This window comes from Perna viridis, chromosome 3, assembly GCF_037379345.1.
Source record: "Perna viridis isolate PV_CMFRI_1.1 ecotype Kerala chromosome 3, ASM3737934v1, whole genome shotgun sequence".
Lineage (NCBI taxonomy): Eukaryota > Metazoa > Mollusca > Bivalvia > Mytilida > Mytilidae > Perna > Perna viridis.
The window spans coordinates 17,791,949-17,807,586 of NC_142447.1; the positions used below are offsets into that span (position 1 = coordinate 17,791,949).

Here is a 15,638-nt window from a genome sequence, read left to right on the forward strand (position 1 = left end):
GTTGATATTAATATTGGGTATCAGGTCTTCAAAGGAGTATTCCTGTTGTTTTTTACTGCATATTTAATATTTAATGCCAGATTCAAGGTATCAGGTCTTCAGAGGAGTATTCCAGTTGTTTATATATATTTAATGTTGAACACTAGATTCAAGATATATATTTATTGAACCGACAAAGACTTTTTGATATTATGTTTGGTAAAGTCAGACTTAAGTTCAAATTTTTCTTCATTTTCAGAATGGGGGCATCAGATGAGATATACAAAGGCAGAAGTACATTTATGGTAGAGTTATCTGAAGCCTCAGACATTATGTTGAAAGCAACACCTAGGTCATTAGTTATACTGGATGAATTAGGAAGGGGAACCAGTACACATGATGGTGTAGCCATTGCTTATGGTACACTAGATCATTTTATCAATAGTGTAAGGGACCATATGTGTTCTAGTAAAGGAAAATCTATGTATTATGTTAATGTAATAATAGTTTTACTGTGGTTTCATTTAATTTCATGGGTTTTAGTTATTGTGGGTAGAGGAAAAAAAACATTTCATTGGGTACTTGATTTCATGGTTTGTGGATCAATAAAATTTTTTAAAAGTTCACAATTTCTGTGCATATCCAGTATAATTATTACCAAATAAAAACTTCTTTGCAGAATGTTAAAAAACAAATATATTGTAAGCATACATGTTTCCCAGCATTGACTATGGAGACAAAGAATTTTAATAATGAATGGTAGTTTCTTGTATGACACATCCTTGTTGAATGAAATATTCAGGCGCCATTGCTAGGTTTAAGTTGAACAAAGATGATAAAACTTAAATTTACCCAATGCAACATTTACATCATTGTTATTTGAGAGATGAAAACAGTCAAAAGTACTGAACATCACTCTTAGTATACACTGACATTACATTACTAAGGTAACCCAAAGGTTAATATTCGCTAACAAACGATTTGTCATTTAATTCAATAGTTAAGTACCAGTCCATATAAAGTTCAGACAGTGTCAATAGTTAAGTGATTCATGGTGAAGATAAACCCACCAAACAAACGATGCTTTTTCAGTCTACATATGCTATACTTTCACATAACAACAATCTTTTCTGCATCCAGATCTGCGCTTTTAAGAAAATAATGCATTCATCTCCCATTGAAATCAACCAAATGAAGCCGAATCAAGAACGATAACTCTTTCAAAGTGCAAATTTCATGTACAATCTATATGATTTTTATCTCAAAAGTGCAACAACCAAAAGAAATACTAAGACTGGTTATGTGATCAGTAACTGTTTCTTAAAAAAAAAATAAGACTGAATTTGGTGGATTTTCGACATGCATGAATCACCTTCTGTCTGATTATTAGAAAGACTGATACTTAAGGGGAGACAGGATGTGGTTCAACACTGCCCATGAAAACCACAAAAATAAATATCCCACGAATAATGATGAAACCACAGTACTTCCTCTTAATGGGTGGGTGCTTTATTGGGATTAATCCTTGAATCTCATTTTTTATATTCCATCTCAATTATCTTGACTACTACAATGTACTTGTCTAAGTGATTTTAAATTTGAAATATAGTTTTATAGTGATGAGGCAAATGTTGTTGGCCAATTTGGTTGCTGTCTTATTTCAACTTCCTGATTAACATAACCGTAAACTTTCAGTGCATGATAGTGTAAATTTTTAGAAAATTCAGACCCCAAAAATGAAATGGATATGAAATTTAGTTTGTAGGTGAACTCCAATGACTTGTACATTGCTAGCAATTTTGGTTGCCGACTAAATCAAATTCGTTAAGTTGAATGAATGTATACATAATGGTTATGGGTCGGATACCTTTATCATTGTAAGTGTAGAGTTACCTAGCCTCTTTTCGCTCAACATTCATTGTTTTCATATACCCATTTTTAACAAATACTTTTCCCTATTTTAGATTGGATGTATGACATTGTTTGTTACCCACTATACTATGCTGTCAGAGCTTGAAAATAAATATCCAGACATTGTAGAGAATTACCATACGTCATTTATGGTCAATAATGATCAAGACAAAGCAGGTAATTTTTGTGTTCATCAAAGCATATCAATTGTTGAAGCACCAATTCATATAAAATTCAGTTCATTGCCCAAATATGGCTGAGATGTTGCTGCTTGGTCGTTAAACACCAATCAATCAATGTGAAATTCAAACACTGCCAATTGTAGCAGTGATATAAGGTGTAGAAAAATCCACCAATTAATCAGTATATTTTGGTCTTAATATGTCATATTTTACAGTACTATAGTCCTTTCTGCATATGTATTTTGAAGAAAACTTTACATTTACCTCCCTGTTTAGTCAGATCAAGAAAGACAACTCTTACTAAGTGCTAATTCCTGGTACAATTTTTAAGTAGCACTCCAGCTAAGAATAATTCAAAATGTGATACATGGTTGGAAAGCCTGCATGTTTTTAATTTTGACATTTTGTTTAAAATGCTTGAGTAAACAGAAATTAACATTTGGTTTTTCATATAACCAGTGCTCATAGGAGATAAAAGTTATATAGAATGCACTGTAGATTTCAAAGTTAAAGGAGATAACTCTGTAGATGACACTCAAATACAATAGAATCTACTGGATTTTCAATGTTGATTATCTGCTCAGAGCAGAAAGATCTGAATGAATAATTTCACACTGCATAATATAGACCCAAAAAACAACTTAATTACAAAAATGTGTAGCCTTTTTTTGGAGTGTATCACATTTTTCAGATTTTGAATGATTCTTACAAAGACAGATACTTAACTTTTTATCAAAATGTGCAACAACCAAATGATGAACTAAGACTGATTATGTGGTCTCTAACTGTTTCTAAATAAGAAATAAAATTGAATTTTCTGGATGAATTACATCCTGTCTGATATTTATAAGACTGCTACTTAAGTTCAGAGGCATTTCTGGATTTTGCATTAAGTAGTTCAATTGTGAGGTCAATCGCCTTAGGGATTTAAATTTCTCATTGAATGTGGTAAATAATGATAATATTTCATATTTCCTGATATACCTTTGAATGAATGGTTAAATCTGGGAAATTTTTGTTGTGTGTGCTCCATTGTGCAAGGATAAAAAAACCTTTTTTTGGACACGTATTGAAAATATAGAACATTAAATTGCTTATCTTCAAAAATAAGATTGCAGGAAAACTATGTTTAAATAAGGGAATGCAAGCAATTATAAGTACCTTTAAAATATATTTCTTTGTACCCTCTTTTTTGTCAGGTGATGACTCTGCAGATGCAGTGACATTTTTATATCAGTTAGTGTCAGGTAGTGCTTGCAAAAGTTATGGTCTTAATGTAGCCAGACTGGCATCCATACCAGAGGACATTTTATGTAAGGCAGCTATGAAGTCTCAAGAACTACAAAATATTTTACAGAAGAAACGGTATGAGTGATTATATATCATTTTTATATTTATGTACCATGTTTATCATACCCTACACAACTGAATATCTGGAAACTTTGAATGTAGTTCATACACAAAATGTAGATATACATATTACCTGGAGATTTTTATCCTGTAATTTTGTGAGAGTTATACTTATTTGATATAATTGAGGCATCTCATCATTACTCTTCAATTATTTATCTAATTATTAGTTTTTGGTTATAATACTGTAAACCGTGAAATTTTCGCTGTTTTCATGCCAAGATCCATAACCCAAAAATTAAATTGTTGTGAATATTTTCTATGAAGAACATAACAATACAGTTCGATGAACAAATCACAAATTTAAAACTGGTGAAAGTTGATTTATAGCAGGAACCACGAAAAAAGATGGCACGAAAATTTCCCAATTTCATTACTGATAGAAAGACTTTCAGTGTATGGATTTAACCATATAATCATGCTTATAAATGCATCAACTGTGTGGAGATTATGTAATGACTTATCATAAGTATGGATAATTTACATGTAATTTGCCTTTAAGAGATGAAGATCAGCTATTTTCCATAGCTTTAAGCTTCTATCTTAGAAATACTCTAAATCATTGAATGTATCCTCATGATCAAGGCTGGTTGTTTGAAAATTTTTTCTGCTGGACTAAAGTTATCCACTGGATAAGTAGTATAATCTTCACAATTTATCCACTGTATAAATACAAAGCTGTAGTGATGGGTGTGATCACACCCCCTTTTGAAAAAAAACAAAAAAACAAAAAAACAAAAAGAAAAAAAAACTTTGATTTACATCTTAGCCTGTAATTAAAGAGAAGTCATACCAGATAACCAAGTAAAATTACTTATCAGGGATCAGTTCACACCCCCATTCAGAAAACCTTATTACGGCCCTGAAATGATTATCCAATGGTTAACACTATGAACAAATAGGTCCAGGTGTTTCAAACTTAATTTAATCCAAATTGTGAAAGAACTTCTTTTCAAAATTAATCTCCTTGAAAGGCCAAAATTTGACTTTTATTTGTTTGTGCATGTTAATATCTCAACTGTAGTAGGCTTAAGCTAGTATTTACATATTATTACATCATTTTAACCTAAAATTTTTTGCAGGTAATCATTGTGATCACTTGCAAAAAATGTTTATATTGATACATGTACATGTATTGATTCTCTCTATCTTTTCTTTCAGAGAAAGAGAAGCATCATTTAGGAAATTTTTTACAGACAGGAATACACTGACATTTTGATTTTTCTATAATAAAGTTTCTAGAAACTTGAAGAAATGTTATTCTTTTCAAAAGGGTCATTGATTTATGCCCAAAGAATTCAGAGGTAGGTTACATCACAACAAATATCATGTTTTGTCAAAACTACATGTATGTCATTAAAAAAATTTGGAAAGTAAGGAATTTTTTTCAACAATTTTGAGAAATCTAAATAAAAGTTTTGTGATAATTGAATAAAATGTTGTTTAACATTTAAAGTAAGTAGTTAAATGTAGTATTACAACTGTATTAAGTACAGGTCTGTCTTAAAACCAGGCAGAAGCTTATGATTCGTGATTCAGTTTATCTAAATCCAAAAAATCTTCTGTTTGAAAACCTTTCGGTAGGCTGCATAGAAACTGTATTCAACAATAGGGTTTGTAAGTTCCGTTCTAGTTTCAGTTTCTGTTCCAGAATTTCCGATGTAGAACACATTGAAATCCAAAGACAGATCTGCATTTTAATGTTTACTTCGAAAATGAAAATCGAAACACTACATCACAATGCAAATCTTCTATTTTATGCTTTTCTTAACATTTTTATCCTATAGAACTAGATATTTGTCATGTTTTATCAGTATTTTTACACTAAAAAAAGATATTTATAATGTTTTTGACCCGTCCGTCATGCCATTAGTTCATCAGTCCATCTTCAGTTTCCACGACTTATTTTCTAAATGCTTGCAGATATTGACATGATTTTTGGTATATAAGTTCACCATGATAAGTTACAGGTCAAGTTTCATTTCGTTCCACTCTGATGATTTTTACTGAAATTAGGGGCCTTGAACTTAGCAAAATTCACAGAAATTACAGTTTTCCAGACTTTTTTCTAAACGTTTGCTGATATTGACATGATTAATAGTATAGGAATTCACCATGATAAGTTACAGGACAAGTTTGTAGTTTGTTCCACTCCAATGATTTTTACTAAAATGACAGGTCTTGAACTTGGCTAAATTTATAGAAATAACAGTTTTTCGGACTTTTTTTTCTGAACGCTTACAGATTATGACATGAATTTTAGTATTTAACTTCACCATGATAAGTTACAGGTCAAGTGTATATTTTGTTCTGCTACGATGATATTTACTTTGGATTAACTAAAACTCGAAGAAATCAGAGTCTGGAGTTTGAAACTACCATTCTGAGTAACAGAATTTAGTTAGAAGATAAAGGTCTAAAGCATAAAAAACTCTTATTCCTTTTTTTATATCGGGGTCCTTCTACATGTATTTCTCTTACAAACAAATTTACATAAGTATCCAACATGGGGACGTGTGGGGTATGTTAGCGTGCTCACTGAGGTTCTTTAACTGGCTTTTTATATTGATCTCAACGCTATGTTAATGACGAATCTCCATGCATTTGAATAGTAGACGAGGACCCATCCTCATGAAACCATGGAGTCACGTGATGAGACTTACATACCCTGTTGGAGCACAAATGAAAGTTGATGACTGGAGATATTAACACCTAAAGTTTGGTTATGTTCTACTATAGAAAAGTATGGGATAGTTTCTCCCCAGAATTTTTACATGATGACCAGTCAAAAATCAAATCTAAATATATAGCAGATACAAGGAAATGAATGTAGGAAGAAATGTTTTCATGAGTAACAAATGTGTTTGAACAGTTTCATTGATTATCTTGTGATATGGAGAATGACCCTTTGCCTGATTTTTAGAAAAAAAAACATACTTTAAGCACTGACCATTTTTATTTTCGGCCCAGTTTCAATTTTTTTTATTGGATTCTTTATGAAAATCCCTGCCTGCATTTTTCAGTAAGATTTTAGATATCTCTTATGGTTTTCGAGTTACAAAGGGTCAAAGGGGCCACACCCCCAAAAAATTTACTTCTTTATATTTTTCATTTAATTCATTTATTTTTTAAAATCCAACATGTATAACACAATTGAATCAGCATAAATACAGAATACAACATGAATACAGAATACAACATAAATACAGAATATAACATAAATACATGTACAGAATACAATATAAATACAGAATACAACATAAAACATGTCACCAATGATAATGTTGTTTTTTGTTGTAAAATTAATGTTGTAGGTATAATTGAAATAGAGAAATTATTAAAGGAGATGGAATGATGAAGATATTGAATTTTGAATAAAACTAATAAATTTAACATATTTGCACCTGACGATGGATCTATCAAGATAAAAACTCCAAACTATGCCACAGTTGGTTAAATTTTTCTACAATCTTATTTGTCACACAAATCATTTTCTCTAAATTTTACTTATTCTTCAGTTTCTTTTTAAGACATGATAAAACTAATTGTGAGTCAAAATGTTTTGTACAATAAATGTGATGTTTGAGATATAGTATGGTAATACATTGTTCTGTGGGTCACCTTTGCAAACATGATTTAGGATTCTCTGTAAGAAATTTACTTTCGTAAAAGGGAAGCTGACAGCGTTTTCTAGAATCCATACATCAATTTCCTCTGTAAAATTTTGTACACATTCACATTTCCATAAGAAATGTTCAATTGTTTTTCATTTTTACAGAAAGCACAAAATTGGTTGATGACCTTATTAATCTTATATAAAAACTTGTTTGTGGCTAAAATTCTGTGATTAATTCTGTATTGAAACCAGTGTAACTTTCTTTGTGATAATAAAAGGCATTCTATTGACCTTTTTCCTATCTGTATGGTTGTTTACATCTGATATAATTTCCCACTTGACATTTCCAGTAGGAATACAATCATTTTTTTTAACAAGCTCCTCACACATATCATGGGACCCTCTAGGACTTTTTAAAATAGTCTGTATAATAGATGATAAAAATGGGAGAGTTAAGTTAAAATCCCGAGATGAAAAATGTCCAGACAAATAACTTGACTTTTAGTGAATGAAAGTATTAAAAATTCAAAGCTGTGTCATGTTTGAATGATGTGTCCATACCTGCTCGAACTTTTCAGGGTTCGATCTCCGCGGTTGTGTCAAGCTTCACATTGCAAAAAAAAATTACAATGTTTTGTCTCCAGCGAAGCCGATAAAGGTGATTCTATACAGTTGAATGAATAAATGAGTCAATTACATCTGTTAGAGATACCAGTTGTTGTCTTTCAACAATTATCCCATATTATTACTACTGCTTACCTATAGGCGATAATGACTTCTGAGAAATTGATCGACAGAAACAAATACCAAAAAAAAAAAACAAAACAAACAAACAAACAAAGAGAGTTGTCGAACTAAAAGTTTTTATCGACTTATCAATTAAATAACACTTTAACAATAAAGTTGAAAATGATAGCACTTTCCGTATATCCATTACATCCATCATTTCGTGCATTATAAAGCTAGAACATCGTTGCTTCAAGGAGATAATTCGACTGTCTTTGTGGATATAAACCACTAAAATCCCCAAAATATCTTTCGTAACACAGTGTTAGCTAATCATTTGCACGATATGAGTGACGCCGACCATCAGCTGACTGTTCCTATACTTGGTTTAATTTTCGTTTTCGTGCTAACATATATACTCAATACTGATAGGCTCGATTTGAACCCATATGTGTAATACATGACGGTCTGAGGTGTTTCTTAACGTCCTTGGCTATCGTTTTGGGTCTCTCACGCACGGTGTAAAGCATTAAAGCGAGTGTTAACCCAGTCCCCGGGCATAGTCAAACCCGCGAATGTTTGTCATAGTGTATTCGGGGAAATTAGTTGTCATGCGGCCACTTTCATTCGTTAAATTCATTAAAGTCAGTGCATTATCATGTGATTTAATTTAGATCGGTGACCTAGTGATTCAATTTTTAAAATGAACGCTATTTACAGTGTTGTACATAAAGCCTATAGCAGCATTTCCTGAATCTTTGACCCAGCAAAATACTTTTTTGTGGAAAATCAACACTTTTCAGTGCACGGAAGACAGATATTAGTGCATTAATAGGCTGTGGACTATGTCTATTACATGTTTAGTCTTTGCATATTTGGTTTTCATTGTATCTTTATGACTTATTTCATTTCAAAAATATCAAATGACAATAAAAATCCCTACCGAAAATGTTGCAGACAGCGACGTCATCATCGGCGGCGTCCGTGTCGTCGTCGTCGTCCATATTCACTTGATTTTCGTGCTATGGTTATGGTTGATCAATCGTTATGAAATTTTGATATGATTTTACTAACTACTAATTAATGATTGCTCCTATTTAATTTTTTAGTTTGTGGCCCCTACCTAAAATGACCCAGAATTTTTCCAAGCTAACCTACATAAAGTGAAATGGCCAATCCTTATTAATATGGCATAGCAAGTTCAATAAATATCAATTAATTTATTGAACTTGCTATGCCATATAATAAGGATTGGCCATTTCACTTTATGTAGGTTAGCTTGGAAAAATTCTGGGTCATTTTAGGTAGGGGCCACAAACTAAAAAATTAAATAGGAGCAATCATTAATTATGCACATGTTTATAAATAAATATTAACACGTGTTAATATTTATTTATAAACATGTGCATAATTCAATTATAATTATTGATATCAGTAAATGGAGGAGTTTTCTGGACGATGCAAACACGTTCGAGCTACTGGTGCACCTGGGCCATGCTCCCAGTTTTAAGTGGAGTCCGAGTTTCTAAGTTACTTTCGTTACTTTGTATGTATTATTTTAGTCTCTTTATGTTCATTGTTGTGTTTGTCTGTTTTCCATGTCGGGTCTTGGTCCCTGAATTACATTCCTTTGATTTCCGTATGTACGTTCAAATTTGCTCTTTGGGCAATACCAGTCTGCGTCCATAATTGCCCCTCGGGCAATACCAGTCTGTATCCACACTTGTTATATATAAAGATATAATTTGGCCCTTGGGATGATATAGGAGGCTCGGTTTGATACAGCAATTCCTACAAATTTTGACATGTAATATTCAGTATATATATTAATTAAATTTTATACAATATAATTTAATAAATTTAGATCCGGATATAAACCGTTCCGTTCCGTAATTACGGCGGAAGCGCCACAGACGAAGCAAAACACTGAAGTCCATATCCAAAATACATTATCTACATATGTGATACATAAATTGAGGACTTTCACTCAGTCAGTACGTTGAATACGGACCTGTTAGATTATATAACGTACTGACTTCGTTAAAAGTCCATAATTGATAAGTATGTAATGCCAAGAGATACCTAGATGTCAAGTATAACCAAATATCCCAATTCGATAAAATATATATTCTTCGTCCTTGGAATATATTCTTTTGATTACCGCTCAAATCTTGGCTCGTTTGATTACACTTTGAAAAATTGGATAGACATTTTGAGAAAGAGGAAAACTAAATAAAAAAAAACATGTATAACCGTGTCTGAGTAATTACAATTCCTGAAAATTCACCAGATACAATGTAGAGTGTTTTAGTTTATCATTAGGTGGAGCATTACCCAAATAAAGAATTTTTCCCCCTACAAAATCCATACAATAAGTCCACTTGACCCCAATACTACTACCGGAAATATATGAAAGATGTCCGGAGTTGCTCATGATATGAAAGGATTGATCCCTGTTGTCGCATACAGTGACCCTGTCTGATGGCGTAGACGTTATATATGTTGGTGTTAATGGTTTCGGCTTCTCATTTTCGGTGTACCCTGTATACGTATTCAAAACAGACCCCTCCCCACTAAGTACTACCACCCTCCCTACATGCTCGTTAGAAGTGTCTAAAATAAATATATTATTTTTTGTGCAAGTAATTCTCCATGGTAACGAAAAGAGCTTATTGCTTTCAGCATCATGCTCAAACACTTTCTTGTGACGACTTTCCTGGTCCATTACAATGACTACTCCCCTATCCTGTGTTGGAAATACTTTTATGTCTTCTTCAAGACCAACTGCAACGGCAATGACTTCGCGATCACTACGGACACACAGAGACATTATTTTCATTGACCCCGCTTTGTATTTTGTTTCGGTAATTTCTCCAGTAGAGTAAAACTTCATTTTCAGACAAAACTTTTCAATTATTGACATTCGAGTGCATCGATGTTGACTTGTGCAATTTATTTCCTAGTATTTTAATTTTCTGTACTTTTTCGATTTCATCGCTTCCAATCCAAAGTGACCCGTCAGGACACACTGCCACGCTGTCACTGCATCTCATCTCAGTACCATACTCTTGTGTCACCCTTAAATCAAAATTGTTATTCTTCAACAGAATTTTTCTTGCTTCCGAAAAAAATTCTTCCATATTGGCCATGTTAATAAGTTGTTCAAACTTTTGCTGTTTCTCTTGGTTATTTTTGGCTTTAACATCCACAGTTTTTAGTTTTTCAACTATTTCATCAAGTTTTGTCTGATAAGCTTTGTTGATTTCAATGTATTGATGCCCACGATGTTCCTGGTTAACACAGTTGATGCAAACCAGCTGATGACATTTGTTACAGTATAGTAAGGCAGTTTGTATTAAATGTTTTTGACATTTCACACGTGTAAAGTATCTTTTACCAGCTTCCTTAATGTCAATAACTGTGTGATCTTTGGCAAGTTTGAATTTCGAATGAATCTTCATGCGACACACGTTGCATATGAGGAAATCACACTCAATGTAATGCCACTTAATTCTTTGGTTTTTTTCACAGAGGTCGCAGCTTACCAAATCCTGAGCTCTCAATAATGATTTAGAAAATGCCATTTTGATTAAGTGGACACACGAAGTAAAATAAATGTCGATTGTCGTGTGGTTTAAAAAAAAATCGATAATATTTCTGTACAGGTTTATTAAAAATTAAGTTAAAGGGTCATTACATTAGTATAAAACAATTAATACATTGTACACAGATTGTGCCTTACCATTTCAGATATGAAAACAATTTTTACAACAAAAACACGCCAAATTTCTTATTCTGGATAAATCGGCTTTCAGTGAGCTGATAGAACAAAATATTTATTTACCCGCAATATTAATATATCTTGCATGTTCGAATCATGAAGACCATCAAATTTGTCCCGAAATTTAAGTCAATTTACGATTCAGTCAAATCGACACAATATTTGATAATTTTTCATTTCCATTTTTCGCAATTTACTATTAACGCTACAACAGTTTTTAGTTCTACGTATTTTAGTTTTTTTAATTGTGAGCATGAGTGTGTGTGGAATACTCGTCCATTCACCGTGTTATAGTTTTCCTTTCCATTTTTGTCTACCCCGGACGTGACATTTTTTAGAATTCGGCCTGTGTTTCTAGAAAAGCAGCAGATGCTTACCCTACCGGTGCAACTTTAAAAGTAAAGCTTCTATTCGATGCAAAATAAGGCAATATGATAAAGAAAACAGCTTTTCACCAACAACTTTTATTAAATTTGGCAATGTGGCTCAATACATTCTGTACGTTATAAAGAGTACGTACATGTACTTAAGCGTGCAATGATTAAAATTTGAACTATAATGCTTTATATACAAATTTATTAAGAATTTACATTTTGACCTCAAGTGGTCCACTTTGCGATAAACAATATTTTGGAATTCAATACTTTGTTATTTAATGCTGGCGCTTTGTGCTTTATTAAGTTAAATTAGTTAAAAGGCATTACATGGAACAGATATTTAAGATGTATTGATTAGATTTGCTTTTTTTCATTTCAGGAAAATAAATTATTTATTCCTGTCCGACTATTCGTGTTCCAAATGCGATTTTTTTATTTTCCAGGGCTACTACTGTATTGTACCTTCTAAAATGAGTACTTGTGGTGGTACTTAGTCTTTTGCCAATGATTGTAGAAAATAACTGTAGGAGTAATCAATGGAACCAAGATTCCACCGGTGACCGAAATGGGGAAAATAGACACACACAACAAAGTTAAATAACCAAAATAACACGTACAAAAACTAAGGCAAATGAGCAACCCGGGACCCACTAAACATTAGAAGAATTGACCAGGTGCACCAGTAGGGTAAGCGTCTTCTGCTTTTCTAGAAACTGCCACCGTTTTGCTAAAAAGTGTCGCGTCCGGGATAGACGAAAGGAAAATTAACTATGACACGGTGAACAAATCTGCTCACATGGTACTTGTGGGTAACCATAATGATCCATATGAGTTCAGGAAGACGACCATATAACTTTTGTAGTGATGACTTCAACTTAGTAGCAACATATCTCTGTTTCAGAAGCCTTATCGTATAAGTCTAGCACGGTACAAAAAATCGGCGTAGTTTCGGCAAGCTGTAGCATAACGTATGAATGATGATGTGAAAACGCCATACGCAGGTGCTACATATAAAAGGAAAGTTGAAAAAACGGAATAAGATATCACCGAACTTCGCCCATTTTATTCTTAAGAAGTGAATGTTATCTTATTCGTTTACAGTAAACTTTACGTTTTGAAAAATAGATATGGTTTTCAATTACATAGTGATTCAAGTTCAAACATTAAAGGAATTTGAAATATTCTCGGTTTCAGTGTTGAACATTTAGGAATAAGGGACCAAAATGGGACCAGATACGAGCATTTCATGTTGTTCAAACAATAACTTGACTCTACGTGAATGGATCTTTGTGAAATTGTACCACAAGGTGGAATACCACAAAAGGAAGTTATGGGATTTATTTTTTGGGGTTTAGACTAGGACCATTTAGGATTTAGAGACCAAAAAGGGCGAATCACGAATCTGTCTTTAAAATATTACACAAAAGTTTTTTTGCGTTATATTTCGGTTCATTGCTGAGCCGTGGTTTACATGGAACATCTATATGAAGGAAAACAAAACTCTCAAACAAATTCAGTTTAGATACTGCAGGACGAAACAGTCTATCAAATCATTCCATCTTGAACAGCAATCCTTGAATTCACTCCTGCCCTAGTATACATTTACCTCTCATCTAGCCACAACTATTTTTCAGTTGATAAACTATAGCTCAAGTGCTACAAATTGTCACATAAACGCCGAAGTCTTAGAATAAGATTTCAACAATAAGATCAGATGAAGGAAACACTAGCTGTTCACTTTTACGTCCCCTGAACACATATAGCTCTATTATTACACATATTCCTAGATAAATCTAGTTTTGAAAACAAATAAAGCTTCTCAACTGATTTTGCTTAGATTCTTGTTAATTTAAACCAAATTAATCCGCTTATTCAGTTCGAAGTAAAAAAAAAGCTTATTGGGTTAATGAATATGCGTAAATAACAAGGAATTAAACTTGATATTTTAAAATAACTGTTAAGGGGACTTAAGTGTATGCATTTGAACCTGAAAGGGGTATGTCAATGGAACTATTATCCTGTGTCGGTGTAAGAGATAATTTCAGATCCTGACAGTTTGTTTGTTTGTTTGATGGGGTTTAACGTCCGAGCAGCAATATTTCAGCTATATTCAGACGATGAACATGAAATGGATGATAAAATGAACATGAATGATGATGAAATGAAAAAGGGATGGGACACAAGGACAATGGGGTCGACAAATTTTGATTGCCACTGGAAATAGGGAAAGGTGGGTAGGGTCGGGCAATTTAGCCTCCTGTGGCGGAGCCCTATGGTTCCTACTCCGGGAGAATACCACAGTAGGGTTCTTTAACGTGCGAGGAACGTGGCATCTTTCCCAACACGGTGCACCACTATGGTTTGCGGTCAGGTTTTCCGTATTATAGCCTGACAACCCCAGCATGTAACACGCCAGGGGTACCCCATTCCATCACCTGGGGCACACACCCCAGTTGCTCTGTGGGCAGATCCTAACATGCTTTAATATCAATTCTTAATGTTAGTCAAAAAGTAATAATGTATTGAATCAATTTATCTCACGCGTTTGAATTTTTATGCCTCAAATAATCATCAATTTTTTTCCGATCATTTGGATATTAGATAAAAATGTGTTCTATTACCGTAAATAGAATAATAGAACGTTCCCTTCCGACTTGTCAGTTTAATGCAATGAAAGGTTCCATTTTTTATAAATACACGACGCAGTTGGTGTTAAATCCGGATGGTTTCGGGGGTTTTGCTTCACTTTTGTTTAAAATTTGGCCAAAATAATAGCCTGGAACACCTTTCTCTAGCATTCTCTTTTTTTTCTAGGATTGATGAAAATTCATAGGGTTTTCATTTCTAGATACACATCAAATGGTTTACTGTGCGTCACTAAGAATAAAGCATTTGTAGGCAATTGAATACATATGTATTTCGACAGTTAACGACTGGTTTAGTCGTGTAAAATCATAGAAACGAACGGGTACTGATAAGAGGTTAAACATTTTTAATTGAAATCAATTAGGTACTCAATCAAGCCGATCAGCAAATTTAGTTTGCAGTAAAAATTGTTGATTGGGTTAATTTGTTTATTGACATTAATGACAGAATAAAATTTTATATATGGAATTAATTTAAAGGGGACCTACATGTAAGTATCTGAATTAAGCTTAACGGGGTATATGTATGTCAATGGAACTATTTTCCTGCGGCGGTGCAAGAGATAATTGCAGATGGTAAAAGACTTTACAAATCGATAGGCTCTGGCGACTGCTGTATCAATTCTGATCTTCGATCTTAATTGATAAAAATCAATAAAAGTATAGATCATTCAGCTCACTGTAGTCGACATTTTTAGTTCAAATTTTTTCATGATTTTCGTCTTATTTCATGATTGACAAATGTTGTATTTTGTTTTATTTTCGTAAAAAAGTAATTTCGTTTCATTTATACTTGGTTTATAGCTTTTTTGTATAAACTGCGTATAAACTGCATATAAACTGTGTTACTGTTGTGCTGCATCAGCTTTGTATGGTTGGCAAGTACTGACAAATATGGTAATATTGAAACAGGTTTAGTAAAAACATGAGACAATTCCAATTCAGAATATAAGTAAAACTGGTAAAACCGGTTCACAAACATAAAAAAAAACAAGAGGCTCTCAGGAGCCT

At 33.0% G+C, this 15,638-nt stretch overlaps 1 protein-coding gene across 2 annotated transcripts in view; it reads left to right on the forward strand.

Annotated features, from left to right (window-relative positions):
- Positions 1-4,737, forward strand: part of LOC148621265 (DNA mismatch repair protein Msh3-like) — a 28,732-nt gene extending 23,995 nt beyond the window's left edge. Inside the window, exons 18-21 of one of the 2 annotated variants that reach the window (XM_088575425.1) lie at positions 239-425; positions 1,944-2,067; positions 3,272-3,437; positions 4,644-4,737. In XM_088575425.1, the coding sequence (XP_088431551.1) occupies positions 239-425; positions 1,944-2,067; positions 3,272-3,437; positions 4,644-4,701 (535 nt within the window). In that variant the 3' untranslated portion in view covers positions 4,702-4,737. Of the gene's footprint in view, positions 1-238; positions 426-1,943; positions 2,068-3,271; positions 3,438-4,643 lie in introns of those variants that run through there. The other variant, XR_015921134.1, reaches the window with a different exon arrangement.
- Positions 4,738-15,638: the final 10,901 nt, after the last annotated feature.